We start from the raw sequence: 17,657 nt of genomic DNA on the forward strand, positions 1-17,657 counted from the left end.
CCAATTGGGTAATTGTATGGTCCTGGGAGGGGGCCAAGTGAATATACAGTATGTACCTTCGTGAGCTCCTGTTAGACAGATTACATTTGTTTTCTCAAGGGGAGGCTGTGCATTCTTGCCCTCTACCTGTGCCGGTTCAGATAGGACAGGTTAAGTCTGACACAGGGGCTATTTCTTTTGGGCTGTGTATATTTTGTCAATCTACTTGTATATTTTGTATGATATGGCACTTTTACTATTGAATCACCAAGACCTGTAAATAAATCTACACTCTGACCACATCAACCTGCCTTGCCTTCTGCTGATTTCATGGCCTTAATTAAGACTGTTACAAGGTCTCTATTTTACAATTACATCATCAAATCCTGTTGTAGACAAAATCATGAAAAGGGCTGTCTGGTAGCCTCAGTAAATAGTCAAAGATTTGCAGTCATTGCATGTATAGATATTTTTTTTTTTACTTGACTTGAGACTGAACCTGAAAAAATTCAGCTAGCATTAGCGCAATCCGCTAGCTGATCCCATAGACTTCCAGTCATTATGCTAACATTAGTTAGCAATCACTCCAGAAACTACCTTGTATGTACAGACACAAAAATAGAATCCATGAGTTTATATGAGTCCGGCTAAGTAGAAAAAATCTTGCTCAATCCCTTTTCAGAGAAAGGCTGCATTGATCTAAGTGTTTAAGCCCATGCTAGGTGGTAAATGCAGAAACACTAGTTCTGGCCATGAGGAGGAAGAGTCTTGCAACCACACTTTAAAAAGATTTAAAAGACATTGTGGCTGGCCAGCATGCGTGGTATGTGCCATTCTGACAGATGACAAAATCAGATTTATTTTGCTGGGTTGATCTGAAAGAGTCGAAGTAGCCAATGACAGTCTCTTACGGAAGGTTACCAGACTCTAGTAACATTACCATACACAGTCCCACCTACACAGCACACACACGATCAGATCCAACTGTTCTGGCACTGTCCATGTAACCTCCCCTCACATTCACAAAGCTACAGGATCGACTTTGTTCGGAAGCGTCTGTCTTTGGCTCAGGTAGAGCAGCAGTATGGCGTACCAGCAAAGAGCTTTCCCTAAAACTATCTCTGAGATGTCAGCCTAAAACTGGGTCTCTAAGAGAGGGGGGTCTGAGGAGGGTGTAGGGTGGTATGGCGGAATGCATATACTAAAACCCCCGGAGGATCAAACACAGGCGGCCTGTGCCAAAACACTAAGTCACATTTATTCCAAATAAACCTGGCTCGTATTATGCATTTAGGCCGAGTAAGTCCCTGGTGCCTTCTCTTTCTTAAATCTAACGAGAAAATGTGATACAATACTGTTTTATCCCTCCGCCTCCCCTCGCTTTCCCTATGCATTTCTTTGATTGCCGTCCAAGCTCCAGAGTCGCCATGGACGAACTCTAACCCCAACCACATGCGTTCTCCTTTCCCCAGGTTTTGGATACCTGACCAGGCAGCTGATGGGGCTAGCCGGAGGTCGCATGGTACTGGCCCTGGAGGGGGGCCACGATCTCACTGCTATTTGTGACGCCTCCGAAGCCTGCGTCTCTGCTCTGCTAGGAATCGAGGTAATACTTGAGAGCGAAGGATGGAGGGAGGGAGGGGTTTCTTTATTCGTTTTCATTCATTTGCCACTCCACCTGTTTAGGGAGAGTGTCTCTACACATCCAGTTCAATCAGGAGGTGAGAATAGAGTTCAGACGGCGCTCTGATTGGGTGGTTATGCCATCTTTCTGGGCAGTTGGCACAGTCATAGGCGTGGTGCTGAAAGGGCTTTGGCCCAATGCCGCCTCCCACTGAGAGACCGAGAGAGAGAGAGAGAGAGAGAGAGAGAGGGAGAGAGAGAGAGAGAGAGGGAGAGGGAGAGGGGGTGGAGAGAGCTGGAACAGTGAGCTAACAGAGATCTCCATCCTCGCTTTCTCTCCATCCCTTATCCATCCCCTCTCACTTTTTGTCCCCACCGCCCAGTGTGGGAGGATACCACCGCCAGGGAGAGGGAGGAAGTAACAACGGTCAAGTTGAAGAATCTGAGGTTAATTGTGGATGTGTGTAGGCTGGACCTGGAGCTGAGCCAACTGTCTGTCTTCGTCCCAAATAGCGCCCTATTCTCTACGTAGTGAACTCATTTTGACCAGAGCCTTCTGTCTGCTGTGATTCATGGCACAGGCCCACTGATTTTTCACAAGATAATGGATGGAGTCTAGTTTTTTCTTGGCCATGGCTTAGATATAATTTTAGATTTTGGTTCCATGATAACATGCTTTGGCGCTTTGAATATCTTTACCATAAGAATACTGTAACCAAATGGAGAGGAAAGTGTATGGTTGCTTCAGTGTCTATGTCTGTCCGTGTGTGTGTGTGTGTGTGTATGCCACCATAACTGTTTCAGTTATTTGAGGTCTGGCTTCTGTCCTTATACGTTTAAGTCAGCCACTTTTTGTTCATCAAGACAAATGACCTGAGAAAGACCCTGAGGACTTGTGATGTGGGCACCAGCTGAAAGCCATAGGGACCATAGTGTCCTATCTAAATATTGAATAATGAATAATCCACACTTGAAATATCGGAAGACAATTAAACGGGTTGGCTAGTGCTGACCCTTGGCTAGTGCTGTCCCTTGGCTAGTGCTGTCCCTTGGCTAGTGCTGACCCTTGGCTAGTGCTGACCCGTGGCTAGTGCTGTCCCTTGGCTAGTGCTGTCCCTTGGCTAGTGCTGTCCCTTGGCTAGTGCTGACCCTTGGCTAGTGCTGACCAGTGGCTAGTGCTGTCCCTTGGCTAGTGCTGTCCCTTAGCTAGTGCTGACCCGTGGCTAGTGCTGACCTGTGGCTAGTGCTGACCCTTGGCTAGTGCTGTCCCTTGGCTAGTGCTGACCCTTGGCTAGTGCTGTCCCTTGGCTAGTGCTGACCCTTGGCTAGTGCTGACCCTTGGCTAGTGCTGTCCCTTGGCTTGTGCTGACCCTTGGCTAGTGCTGACCCTTGGCTAGTGCTGACCATTGGCTAGTGCTGTCCCTTGGCTAGTGCTGTCCCTTGGCTAGTGCTGACCCTTGGCTAGTGCTGACCCTTGGCTAGTGCTGTCCCTTGGCTAGTGCTGTCCCTTGGCTAGTGCTGACCCTTGGCTAGTGCTGACCCTTGGCTAGTGCTATCCCTTGGCTAGTGCTGACCCTTGGCTAGTATAAACAGATGAAGTGCAGATGTCATGTCTAATACAGAGGGAGTGCAGTGGTCAGAGGCTGAAATAGAACCTCTGATAGTAGTGAATTTCCAGGCCCCTGCATCCTGCGTTTGTAGAAACGTCATTTATTTTGAGCAAGTGACCGTCTCTTAAGTGTTGCTCCAGACCAGACCAGCCCAGGCCACAAACACACACCCTCTATGTGTTTTCTTCTCGTTGGACAAGATCCGAGTCCCAAACGGCATCCTATTCCCTATATGGTGCACTACTTTTGACCAGAGCCCTGTGGTCCCTGGTCAAAAGTAGTGCACTATCTAGGGGATAGGGTGGGACACAGACAAGGAGAGAACCTGCTTAAGCCGTGTGCCAGTTAGCCCAGTGCAACTTTAAAACCTCCATTAACGAGAAGCGTACGTGGCTATAACTCGTAATGTACTGCCCCTCGGTCTAATAGTGCACCAAAGAGTGGTGTGTAAGTGTATTATTATTGTTGTAAACCTGTCAAACGGAATGCTACCTCATGATTCAAAGGCAAGTAAACAGGAGCTTTCGGCATTTCGGTTTACCTTATAAGATCATAGAGTGGGTAACAAATTTGGAAGCGCCGCTGGGATTTCTTTTCATGTGCTCACCGGCGCATATTACTCCAGCAAAATGGACAACGAGTGAGAGATATTGGAAAGGTAGCTAGCTGGCTAACCCGTGAAGTTATGGATGTACACGCGGGATGATTATTCATGCACACTGTTAGTATTGCACTAGGTGCTGGTGAAGTCGAGTACAGGTCGATAACGCTAGGAAGAGATAAAACGGTCTGGTGAGACTGGACTGGGGGATAAGAGGACTGGCTTGGGTGCCGGTGTTATTCCAGCCCTCCCTCCAGACAAGGCAGTAAATAAGCTCTTGGAACCGTAAAAGACCAGATGGCCCTGCTCCAATGTGGATCTTGGGCCCGAAGCAAAACAAACAGAACAATAATGCTGAACCGACGCTAATAAAATGTGGTCACCGCAACCAACCGCCCCAGAGAAAGGGAAAGCAGCGAACAACCGGTTGCAGCTTCGATCTAGAGTGACGGGTACCAGCTGTGGCATTGGAGGGGAGTGGATCGCGGTCAAACCGTTCTAAACCCACCAAAGAAACCTCAAAGCCTGGAGAGAAATTTAAGCCCCACAGCAATGCTAACCTGTCAGAAGAACTAGATCTTAACAGTTCTGAGCTGGGACAAGGTTTGCTTTGGAGGGGGAGCTACACAAACGTTCTGTTGAGCCTTAAAGGGGCAATCAGCAGTAGAAACAATAACACAGTGTTGACCCCGCCCCTGTTTTGGTAAAAAGCTAAGGATTGGGGCTGGAGAAATGTAACCACTCTCAAATTCATAAACCGAGCTATGGATGCAAGGACTGACCATCCATGTTTTGAAACTATACATTTACTTTGATTACAAATATTAGAATAAAACAAGCTTTGGTTCTGATGGGGTGAAACAGTTGAACTATGCTCATGAGGGATTTCTAATCAATATTCTTCAAGAGTCCAAAAACGGTTGTTGCAACTGCTGATTGGCCCTTTAGTGCAATAACCGTAATCTGTTTACCTGCACTGGTGCCTTTGAATGACTCAGAGGTCATTGCCATGATGACGATTACAGTAACCTCCCACCGGGAGCCTGCAACGCCACTCTCCAAAGTCCCTTCTCCTCCAATCTACCACTGAGAGTAATGACTTGGTTTAATACATGGAGGCAATGGAGGAGGATAGAGAAAGAGGAGAGAGAGAGAAGAAGAAGAAGAAGAGGAAGAATGGAAGGCTACTCCTGGAAAAGTTAGGGATGGTCTCATGTTTCAGTAGCCAGTAGAGAGGGTTGTTTCGTGGGGTCAATGGGCAGGTCAAAGCGAGTCTGGAAGTCTAAAAAGAGGCCCTGGCCCTGTAAGGCTCCCTTTTCTCCCTCCTCCCCGAGACCCCGTCACCAGCCCACATCTGAAAGTGGTTACCCTCACACCTCTCCAGACAGGGTCACCAACAGGCCTAGAGAGATCGCAGGATCAATGGAAATTGGGGAATCATTTGAAGTCGGGGGAGGAAGCTTTTGTCATAAACCAGCGAGATGTGGGGTTCGAGTTTCACGCCGGGTGTTGGGCAAGAGGAAAAACGCAACGCCACAACACCCGTTGATAAGGAGCTAGAACACACGGCTCATTAGTTGCCTTTGACTGGCCGTGAGCGGACGCCGTATTTAAACACTGGTGATTGGCCAAACCCACTGTGTTTTTCCATTGCCTTTTCTCATTGGGTGTTTGGGCAAGAGCCCTGTCAGTCTTTGAACAAGTGCAGATCAGTCCCTCGTTAGTGCGATGACCCGTTCAGCGAGTTGTAATGGCACGAGAGGGAGAAACGCAAGGCAGCGGAGACGAAAACAGATAAAAGAAGAGAGTTAAAACGTTGCTAATCAAAATGGCCGGATGCGAGTGTTTTCATCAGAGTCTTTGCAAAAGGTCAAGTGTGGTGGAGTTGGAATGCAGCGTAATGACTCGCCAGCGGCAGTTTGATGTGGCGGATAGAGGGGGGGGGGGGGGGGGGGGGGGGGGAGAAGGGGTCGTGTGTGTTCACGGATGTGTGTGTGTTAGGTAGAGATAATAGTCTGCTGCTGTATTTGTTTATGAAGTCAGAGGCAGGGCTTTCAGTTATTCGAGCAACACTAAAAATGACTTCACTAAAACACGAAACGAAAATGTATTACCAGAAGTGATCATTGGTCTCTCATTGGCCCAAGAATAAGGTCTCAAATGTAGACATACTAGGAGTTAAGACAGGTCCACAATCGGGGCCAAACGTCTAGATTGGGTTTACAGCCCCACTGCCTCCCGTGTGACTGTAGTGTGTCCATCAAGCATTTTACTGGGTACTCTACAGTGAGAAACATATTCCCCCATTTTATTGGCAGGTTAAGACTAGCTTTGCTATAGCGAGCATTGGGTTTCCTTTGAAAGTGGCTTGGATTAGCTTGGGGGGGGGGGGGGGGGGGGGGGTGATACAAATCGGTGAATCAACTTTACGCTTTGAGGGTATAATCACTAAAGCCTCTCTAGTTAAATTTCTCATGAATGATGCATTGGTGTCGATGCCAGTCAACTCTGACCTCGTGACTAATTGACAAATGTTCTCAAACAGATGTTGCGCCCCCTCCTCCAAATTGGGGTCGTTAGCAATTGTTTGATAAACAACAGGCCAACACGCCAATTGTTGCTAGTCGCTGACGAAGTTATCCCTGATGTTTACACTCTAGCTACAGTAAGCATGGTCCATTTCACCTGACCCTTTCAGGCTTAAGCGTTTCACTCTCTTTAGCGAACAGAAATGTATAAATGCATAAAAGGTCACCTGCTTTGCGCGATACGTAGTTAGCTCGTTAAACTAGCACAGCGTAATCAACTTGTATCAGCGATCGATCCGTCGCCCCGACCAAGCAACCAACAAACAATAGCTGTCTTGAGTCTACTGAACAAGTCAAATTCCTCCCACCCAGTGTTATGGTTTCACCGCCTTCCCCAGAATTTGTATTTTATTTGTTGGCTTCCCCCTCATGCGTTTGAAAGCCGTGCCACACACTCAAACAGATCGATTTGGATTTAAGCAGGCAGGCAGCAACGGACAGAGTGATAGTATACTGTCCTCCAACAAAAGCTCTTCTCTCTCTCTCTCTCTCTCTCTCTCGCTCGCTTTCTCTGTTGGAAAAAGGCAATGGTTCTCTCGCTATGAAGATGGGGGGATGAAGGAGAGGTGGAGAAGAGGGAAGAGAGGTGTGGTTAGAGGGGTTAGAAACTCAAATAAACGCCCTGCGTCACGGTGGATGCCGTGGGGAGCGCCGTGTGTGTCATACCTGCCAGGCAGGCCCGTAGCGCGCTGACAAGAGCCATTAAAGTTTATAGGCGTGCGGCACAGCTGCTCGTCAAACTGACAGACAGACAGCCCACCGAGCCCCCCGACCTGGCCCCGTGTGGGGACCCCCTCCCTGGCTATGGTGCAAGGCCAGGCTGGAGGCCTGGGGTAGTGGGGTAGAGGAGGAGGGGGTAGTGGTGGAGAGATGACTGGGCTGCTAGGAACTGGAAGTGATCCACTGAAAACCACAAACACATTAGTGGGCACACATTCATGGAGCCTTGGCTCGTTCCTGTGAAAATAAGATCAAAACTAGACAGAAGGATGAGTGATAGGGACCGAACTCAGCAGTATTTGAATGGTTTAGCAGTGTGTCCCAGCTTTTTTAAACGTGCTTTGAGTGTAAGGTCCCTCTACTTGGTGGGCGTCACTTAGGGCTCTCCGGTGGCCTGGCATAAGTGACGCCTAGATTGAACAAAGTGCTCTGTTGTCTGTACATGCATGTGTGCACTGGACCAGCGCCAACCCCTGATCTTAGTACTGACAGACCTGCGCTCTGAGGCCTGTTTCCTCAAAAGGTGCTGGAGTTGCATGACGGACATCCATGTGCACCACCGCTGCTCAAACTCAAGGGAGTGAATGATAGGACAACAGTATGTGTGTGTTTTGCAGTACCACAAAACATTATGAGATACTGTACAGCAATGCAGGTTTGATTGAGGGAAGCCCTACCAAGGTGTTGTCATGTTTTGAAAGAAGATTCGAATATGTAAGGCTGTAATAAAGAGGCCAAGGGGCTAGAAAATGTTGTGTGTGTGTGAGTGAGAGTGTGAGTGATTGTGCGCACGTGTGTACACATGCGTGCTTGCACACTTACTTGCACACTTGCTTGCTTGCTTGTGTGTGTGTGTGTGTGTGTGTGTGTGTGTGTGTGTGTGTGTGTGTGTGTGTGTGTGTGTGTGTGTGTGTGTGTGTGTGTGTGTGTGTGTGTGTGTGTGTATGATGCAGCTTGTCGTGCCACAGCCGGATTAAAGTATCCCTCTCCTTAGACTGGCCTCTCCCGTCGCCCTCCTCACCCCCTCCCACCCTTTATTTGTTTTAATTAAAAGAAAACTTCCAGCCTTGGCCGAACGGGACCGACCGGCGATCCCTTTTTCCTCTCTTTCCTCTCGTCTTCCTTCTTCTAATGTTTCTCCTCCACTTTTCAGTTTTGAGCAAGGTTATGATAGGGCAAGAAATACAGCTGCCTGCCTTTATTTCTTTCGGTGTTTATACATAGAAGTATTTGGGGCTTTTTTGGGGGGGGGGGGGGGGGGGGGTTCTGCTCACAAGGTGAAAAAAGCAGCACACACTGTGAGCCAGAGGGAAATGGAATCGTTCCGGATTGGAAAGGCAGCTTGGGGAATGCCCCCGTTTCCTCTCTCCTCTCCTTCATGGCTTCGTCTGACTCTCTGAACAGAGTATTCCCATAGTGTGTGTGCATGTGTGTGTGTGCGTGTGTGTGTGTGTGTGTGTGTGTGTGTGTGTGTGTGTGTGTGTGTGTGTGTGTGTGTGTGTGTGTGTGTGTGTGTGTGTGTGTGTGTGTGTGTGTGTGTGTGCGCGCGTGTAAAGTGGGACCCAGCACAAAAGGACACATTGTAGCCTGTGGTGGAGAGTAGCTCCTTGAGTGGGAGGCTGCAGTGCATCTGTGAGCCTATTGTTATTGCGTCCAACTGTTCTCCACCGCTGGGCTGGCTGGCTGGGTGATTCAACACTGGGCAGAAGTCCACAGTCAGAAGTAATCAAGTTAGGATCGTCAGTTTTTTTGTTCCGCTATTGCCGTGTTGTATGTAACCTGTCACTCACTCCAGTGTGTATGTGTGTCTCTCCCCAGTTGGATCCTATCCCTGAGGAGGTGATGCAGCAGAGGCCCAACCCCAACGCTGTTCACTCCATGGAGAAGGTGTTGGAGGCACACAGTGAGTGTCGCTCTACTCTACTCACACAGGAAATGGCCCCACTCTATGTGCTACAACCACAAAATGATTCAGGGGTTTGATTTGCAAGTGTGCATTCACCGTAAACTCTCAACGATGGTCTTAGATCGGAAAAGAAAAACAGCAGCACTCAGCCCTGGATGACGGAAGTTGTTTGACACCTGGTGTAGTTGCTCTATGTTATAATCATGATCCTTTAACCTTTCACCTTTGTCCTGTCCTGTAGGTAAAAACTGGCGCTCTCTTCAGCGCGGGGCCTCCACGCTGGGCTACTCTCTGAGCGAGGCTTGCCGGTGTGAGACGGAGGAGGCCGAGACCGTCACCGCCATGGCTTCCCTCTCTGTGGCCAACAAGCAGAGGAAGTATGTCCCTCCTGTGTGCGTGTGTGTGTGTGTGTGTGTTTTACACCGAAGGTCACATCGACCAAAAGCTTAGCTCTTCAGTACAATAAAAAAAAAAAACATTTTGATCCAACCTAGATGTGCAGAGGTTTCTGATACTCACAGGTCTCACACATTCCTGCAGTTGACATGTGTAGTGTGGAAGTGCTGCCTGTGACAGGTGTCATTGTCCCTTCTTTCTCCAGGAGCGAGGAGGAGCCTATGGAGGGCTGACCAAGCCCCCTTCACCATTCAGAGACCCTCAAATGTCTCCAATTTAGGTCTCCCATTTAGCACTCAGCCAACCTCCATTTCAATTTGACCCCACCCCTTGGCCCCACTCGCACCCTGTCCAGGAGGCGCACCAGCCCCGGGGGGGGGGGGGGGGGGGGGGGCAATGTATAAAATGACTCGGTATGAAACGGAAGTGGAAGACGTCACTATCTCACTCGCCCCGAGTGTTCGGACTAAAACGCCCCCGATGTGTGCTTCCGTCTCTACGTGGGGAGGCAGAACACAAGGAGCGCCAGGTTTCCGGGTTTTGTCAGGTCTTTCCTCCAGGACCGGTGGGATCTAAGGTGACTTTGAATCATCCCACGCTGGCAACATTGAGTGTCTGTGCTTCTTTGGAACAGACACACTCGCTACGTTCGAAGTACTGCTCCAGACACAGAATTTCTCATTTAGCCATCTCCTTTCATTTTTTTTCTTTCTGTCGTTTGTTCCTTTGCCCTCTTCCGTTCACAAAAAACCGCAACCGAGCCCTGTGATGTCATTACTACTTTGTTTTACGAATGTTTGATTGTTACCATTCATGAAAGACTTTGAGAAAGGAGAGATGTCGCAGGGTTTGCTGATATTTCTTGGCACGTTTCTCGATTGGCAAAAGCAGGCGTTTTTTTTTTTGCAGAAGAGGAAAGGTATGGAGCGAGGAAAAGAGAAGGAGAACACGATGGACAGGTGACCCGGGGCCTCATTTATCAAAGGTGCGTGCGCACAAGAAATAGTCTGAACCTTGCGGGCGCCAGTTTTCACGCAAATGTTGGTGTTTATCCATTTTGAACTCGATGGGAAGGTGTGCGTATATCCACTGAAATCTCAGACCATGCGCACTCACAACTTCTAGTGGTTCATCAACTGTATTGCAAGCAAATATGATAATTTTGGGGGGGAAATTGAGGTGTTTGAGGCACGGGAATTTATAATAATGGTAGGCTAATAAAAACATTAAAACATAGGCCTAATGATAAAACAGATGCATTTGCCATTGGTAAGGAGATCACATAGCAGCATGTTCCCTAATATATTTATTTTACTTTTATTATATAGGCCTAAATCATAATCATATTGCGGGACATGTCTCTCCTTTTCTGACATGACTGGTTTATTTCTGATACACAACAAATATTACGCTACCATTTAGCCATCTCTCATTCAATAGCCAAGCTTGCTTGAAAGTAAATAGACCGGTAGCCTATGACGGTATAGCTAGGCTAAAGTATTCTTGTGCAACAGGAGCGCGACATCGCAGCCCATTTCATCTCAGAGACGATGCCAAAGCAGGAAATATAAACACAAACATGTATTGATGAAGGAAATACTGAACAACAATTCTTATGTTGCATAGAAGTCTGGGCTCTGAGCAGCATTTACTTTTCAATTGTTCAATAGACAATCCATCTTGCCGAATACATGGCCGGTGTTTGGCACCTCTATAGTTTAAAAAAAAGCCACTGCAAAATATGAAAACATTCGGCCCACACCTCTAACAGAAATGTGATCACATTTACCATTGCACTTTCTTTTAGTGACTATCACGGCCCAGTTCCAATATCTCAACATCATACAGCAGATGATGGTGTTTTTGTTTCCAATAAAGGTGAATTTTGCCAGGCAGGGTTGTAGCGCTCGTTCACCAGCGCGCAAATATAGTAGGGCTCTGATTAATCAATGAAAACATGTTGCGTGCAACAGTTTGATAAATCCCAATCATTTTGTTCTGCACACAAATCCTAGAATGTCCACGTACGGCAGGATTGAGTAAGAAATGTACGCAATGGTTGATAAATGAGGCCCCGGGTCTTCTGGTTTGAGATGACAGACTGTAAAAAGACCGTGAGTTTGTGCCTTTTTCAGTTCCTGCCAGGTGGATTTCACAACAAACTCAAGACCAAGAGCTTTGCCTTAAATTTGTTTTGGAGGGAGAGAGGTGTGCCCTCCTATCGCTCTCACGTCTCATCTCCTTTTGTGGTAGCGAGACTGGCGATGCCAAAACAGTGGCACATAGACTGGAGGCCCTTGGCATGTTTACCCTGACTTCCCTGGAGCCTACTGTCCCACCCTGTCCCGTTTGACCTTGTTGTCAGTGCTTGACTTGGGCAGGAGCTCCCCACAGCTGACTACCAGCACACAAAATCCAAGTCAAACACTAGTTATCGTAACCCCTTTACTATCGTTTAGAAGGTAGTTGCCGTGCTACACAGGGACTGACATGGTTGAGTCTTTTTCAGTGGAACGAGAGCCTTCAATGTTTGAAATGTCAGCCAATGATGTGACTTTCTTCTGGTATATAAACCAAATACACGCCACCTCTAAGAAAGAGTTAGCTAGCATGCACTGTAGTCTGTTCTAGAGAGATTTGCCATTTTAAACTAGAATGCTGTTCAAAAATAGTAGTAGTAAGACAAGAAATTATGCCAAAGCGTGACGTTGCAATCAGCTCAATAGTCTGTTGCCACCGTAGTATTGTAGCCATATAGGACACATATATATATTGCTATCATGACTTTACGTTCAAAATTGTTCTCTGTGAGGGAATTATAGCAGTTGACCAATTTCTATCTTACACACTTCACCCTTCAAAACGTTCAGATGCTCTTACCTTCATTTAGGGGCTCTACCCACAATTAGCCGTTCATTTGGCTTTGTTCACAGAGATAAACAACTCATGAGTCTTTGTTACCATGGTGACAGAGCGGTTAGACAGAACAAAAATAAACAATCAAATCTCATGAGTCTTTGTGTTACCATGGTGACAGAGCAGTTAGACAGACGTGTACCACCTTTGTGAGTTTACAGAGGGGAGCAAGTGGCACCCATATTCTCTGACATTTGATCCACTCTTCTTGTTAGGCACAGCTGCTCACCAAGTGTCAGGTGCTACTGAATGTGTGTGTGTGTCACATGTCACAATCCAGTAAACAAACCCTTTATACATTGACACAGTCATCATAGCTACTGCTAGGTGTGTGTTTTTAGGTACAGGAAAGTGTTTTCAACCTTGTGTGTGTGAGAGGCATTTCTCTAACTACATACATTTGACTTAGTTCACAAACACCTATAGCTCAGAATGCAGAGAATGAATGAAAGTCGTGATCTGAATACGTTTTTTTGAAACCCCCCCCCCCCCCAACTCATGTTTCGCCTCCTGGCAACTACCTTCGACATTGTTCCATTGACGTCATAATCACTTTTTTCCTACTGTTGGTAAAAGGAAGAACTGAGAAGATTCTGCATTGATCTTTCCTTGAGATGTTTCCACCACAATTGTTTTGATGACTACTCCATCCGTGTTGTTTTTACCCATCGTTGTCTCTTTTTCTTTCTGATATGTCCTTGTTGTCTTTAGGTTTTTGTGCTTTTTAGTTGTTTTCCTGCCATTTTGTATTCGTTTGAGTTCTTTCTCTCTCTTACACTTTGTGCAGTTCCTTTTCATGGTGAAAGGTTCTGGGGTTGTGAGGGGTGGGATGGGGTATGCACATATTTCTACTTTGTATAATGATTCCAACAATTGTGTATTTACTATGCTGGCTGTTCATGGTAGATTTATATATGACAACAAATCTATAAGTATATTATATATTATAAGAAATTGCAATCTTGTTTTGGGAAAAGAACGTTTGAATTGCAAAGTGATATGCTCATGTTTCATTCCCTGGTCTGGTTCGGCCCTTCCTGGTGTCGCTGAGGGCACTGTTCATTATTCCTGGCTGCCATTGGCTGAGGGTTCAGTACAGTAGCATCCCATTTGGTGTCAGTCTCTCTACAGTGTACACCACTGACCTGGGCTCTAGTAATACTTCCTGACACTACATAGAGGAGTAGAAAGGCTGTCCCCAAACAAGGGCTTAGGGAAAGGGACAAGTCGCTTGTCTCTTATATTTAATTTCCTTCTCCATTAAGACATTGTGACAACCCACCCATGTAAACATGGGGTTACAGTGGAATTTCACACTCTTACGTCGCTAACACTTTCTGACCTGCAACCAAACACTCTAGCTGTGTTTTGTCAAAACCTTCTGTATACTATCTAAGGATGTGTAATTCAGAAGCAGTAGCGGCTCGTGGATAAAATCACCGGGGAAGCCAAGCCAGTAAACAAAATGCCATATTACAACTTATGTGTTGTGATAACTGCGTGGTTTGCTCTATAACCTGTTAGTTCATATGCCTTGCCACCGTGATATATATATATAGGCCTAATGCCGAGACAATAAGGAGACAAAGTGGCAGAATAAATTCAACCACAGCTTTGTTTCACCACAAAAGCGTGGAGCAACATCTATCCAGTGGAACATCTATCCACCAAGTGTATTGTGACAAACAGTTCCATGACCTACAGCATGGTCAATCAAGTTGATGTTTCTGACATTTTTGGACTACTAAACAACTTGATTTAGGACACCGGAGAGTTACCCAAGTTGCAAAGAAAACAGGAGCTGCCTTCACTATTCCAGCACCATTTCAACTTCTACATTTAAAAATCATCAAATCACCTCTGCTTAGTCTAATAAAGTGACAACTAAAATATTCCAAAAACCATTCAGCCCAATCAACGTAAGCTAAATATGATGTGTCTGTCCATAGTACTGATTTCTCTGTGTGTGTCTGTGTGTGTGTGTGCTCGCGTGTGTGCGCGTGTGCAATGAAGTAGAAAAAACATGTTGACTCACCCTACTTGTAGAGAAACGTCAATGCCATCCCCCTTTCTTGCCGAAACGGTTTATGACTCTGTCATACAGTACACGTTTTTAGTTTTTGTTGTCCTAGGCTGCCTGGCTAAAATGCTTTGTCGCTAGCCTAACTTCCTTTCATGGGCATCAATTAGCCAGCTAATTAACATTCACCAACTACATCTAGCTATATATTGAATTTCCATCCTCTCAGGCCAGAGGCACAATGTATGGTTAGAACCGAATTGCCGTTATAATCATTGGCCAGTATGGATAATTAAGTAAAACCACAAGTCCAAATCCCTATCTCCGTCCATGACACATTTAGGAAAGGGACAATTTTAGCTAGCTAGCTAGCCACCAGAGGACAACAACACAACGAGATGCAACAATTCAAGTTTTTTTCTGTCAATGACATTTGGCTTCATTTGATGTGATTAGTGTGAAGCAAAATCCAAACTGACTTTCACAGTTGAGCTCACTCAGTTTAGCTCAAGGCTGATTGGCTGTTATTGTGTAAAAAAAAATATCAAGGAAGGTAAATGCTCACTGGCTTCCCTTACATTCAATGCTATGGGCAGCAACAATATCATACTCTTTTTGACCAGACAGCATCGGATAGGTGGCCTATACATAGAGACAGAACGGCACTGTTTCACTCGCTTGGATGCTTTCTCCGGTGAGATACATTCAGCCTCTTGTGAATTGAAGGAAAATGATGAAACACAGAGAGACGAAAGATAAATTATTTTATATGTTATTTTTCTTCAATTTTGGGGGAAGCCTGGCTTCCCTTTGCATTCATGAATACACGCCACTCTTTCTGAAGGGCCTGTCTTGGAATGACATGATAATTACACAAGGGTTTCCCTATAATGATTAATCACTATAAGCCCAGGAGTCGAAGTTAACCCATCAAAAGTCCATCCCCCCCCTCACCCTTTGACCTCATCCAGCCCAAACTGCTCCTCTCTGACGGCTGTAGCAGATGACTAGTGAGGTCAAGGGTCATCTCAATGGATCCAGTCTCAGCCAAGGGGGTGGAGTATGAATTAATAGTCGAGTGTGCATCACAGTTGTGGTGGTTGTTATTGTATTGGGGCACAATAGTAACCGATCATCCAGAGCTCTCCCAGAATGCACCAGCCTGAGCAATTGGTAGTTATGGTTTCGTCACTTGTATTCAAGCAATCTTTCTCAAAGGGACTTTATACTATCTGGTTATCATAGTGTCCAGATAGTCATTTGAATATTCTCGTGCTCTACAGACATTCCATTTGTTTGTTTTTTAAAATTTGTTTTATCGTCTGTTTTTTATTTTATTTTTTCTGTTCTCACAAAAAGGCCTGAGGATTGTCTGTAGTTTTTTTTTCTGCACCATTCCTCTTCCACCACCTCTAACTTTCTCTGCATGGTTTGTGTGTCCGCATGCCTGTCTCTGTCCCTGTAACTCATCTGCACAAGGGAAAAAAGCACTGAATGGACAGAAGTACGTTTTTATTACAGCATCAGGATTCGGGAGCGAAGCATGACACGAGAACTTGTTTTTTTTGCAACCTCTTTTTTTCCCCTCTCCCACAATTGACGATGAGGAAGAACGGCGCTCCATGTTGGTCTGACAGATGTGCTTTTTACACGTAAAAAAAAAAATATATCAACAGCAAACGGAACGACTTTTAACATTTTACAACATCTTTATCTAGCGCTTGTGACATACAGACAATAGATTTTATCGTATTTGTGCACAACAACAAACACACAGAAAAAAAAAAACTTAACTGCGGAGGCAACAGGAGAGACCAACTCATTTTATCATTTGAAGTTGGGACGGGGAGACGTTTTGTTTCCGAGGCATCTGGAGATATCAAAGGGCTCTGTACCCGATGAATGGTCTATATCATCGTCAGGGATGTCCATTCCACTTCAGCCAGTAATATCTGTGACCACTGTGGTAAAAAAAAGAACAGTTATAGGTTTACAAAATGCATCTGTTACGAAATGCATCTGTTTTTATATTGTTTTCTTTTGACTCTTGTTCTCTCCATTGTTACAGAATAATACTTCCCCCCCCCCCTCGGGACCTTAGCTCTAACATTTTCTCTTTTGACATCTACACTATAAAGTATAACGTTTTGGAAAAACCACGATGCCTTGTTGTTGTTTTTTCCCCCACTGGGGGCTTATGGTCAGATGAGTGGTTGAACTAAAAGGGGAAAAGTCTGTCATGCAAACTCGAGGCCCATCTTGAATCATACATGAATCATACACCCAGATACTGACAAACTTCAGGACCATGCATTGTTTCAGAAACGGAATGCATTAAATGAGTTAACACAAAGTGCCTTTCATAAAAGGCATGAAGCATCTGTGTCGCTGAGTGCTTGGCATTTAGCATGTCTTAGCCGCTCTGATGTTGCGGTCAGCTTTTTGTAAATAATAGTAATTATATGCTTGCTAACATTTGTTCTATTTCACACATGTACAAGTGTAAACATTTGTTCTATTTCACACATGTACAAGTGTATATCATACAATTGTTTTTTTGCATATCCCACTCTCCCCTAAGACACCCTCACGGCCAGGGATCAGCCATTATTGACGGCAACCCTGGAGCAATTACATTTAAGTGCCTTGCGCAAGGGCACATCAGCAGGTCTTTCACCAAGTCAGCTCAGGGATTCGAGCCGGCGACCTTTTGGTTACTGGCCCAGCGCTCTCATCCCAATCCACACTTCAACCGAAAGATGAAAACTAGTCGACAACCTGTGAGTATTTACAAAATTGTTCTGCAACCGGAACTAAACATTGATGTTTGAATAAAGGTATACCTTCCTTCGCCCTTAATCCCAGATCCGGGAGGGAAGGATTAATGAAACAAGAAGCCAATCATCTCTTTTTCACTTACCTAACCCCTTACAGATCAGTGACTAAGGTCAGAAGGAAGGATGAATCTAAACTATTGGAACGGGCCTCAGACCTGTACAGTAAGTATTTAGTATTCCGAAGAGAGAAGCTGCCTTGACCGTACTGCTATGTATGGTAGCAGTAGAGGCTTAAGGCCTCTGCATGCTTCCCAGCCAAAACAGTTCGGAAGAGTTTGCGCATATATTATGATTACATTTTGTGACGTTTTTTTTTTCAGCTGTTCCGACACACAACATTTTTTGCCGAGGCAAGCCGAAGTTATTAGCCAAAGTCTACACCCCTTCATTGGTGATTGGTCAACAGTAGGGATTCTTCAATTAAGTCTTTGTTGTCATTCAATGGAGGCAACTCGTTTTCA

At 45.7% G+C, this 17,657-nt stretch overlaps 1 protein-coding gene across 2 annotated transcripts in view; it reads left to right on the forward strand.

The window, feature by feature from the left end:
• Positions 1 to 16,518, forward strand: part of LOC109902359 (histone deacetylase 4) — a 138,435-nt gene extending 121,917 nt beyond the window's left edge. For both annotated transcript variants that reach the window (XM_031793896.1, XM_031793898.1), the window contains exons 22-25: positions 1,452 to 1,585; positions 8,940 to 9,024; positions 9,269 to 9,404; positions 9,629 to 16,518. In XM_031793896.1, coding sequence (XP_031649756.1) covers positions 1,452 to 1,585; positions 8,940 to 9,024; positions 9,269 to 9,404; positions 9,629 to 9,656 — 383 coding nt within the window. In that variant the 3' untranslated portion in view covers positions 9,657 to 16,518. The remainder of the gene's footprint in view (positions 1 to 1,451; positions 1,586 to 8,939; positions 9,025 to 9,268; positions 9,405 to 9,628) is intronic.
• Positions 16,519 to 17,657: the final 1,139 nt, after the last annotated feature.

This window comes from Oncorhynchus kisutch, linkage group LG2, assembly GCF_002021735.2.
Source record: "Oncorhynchus kisutch isolate 150728-3 linkage group LG2, Okis_V2, whole genome shotgun sequence".
Taxonomy (NCBI): domain Eukaryota; kingdom Metazoa; phylum Chordata; class Actinopteri; order Salmoniformes; family Salmonidae; genus Oncorhynchus; species Oncorhynchus kisutch.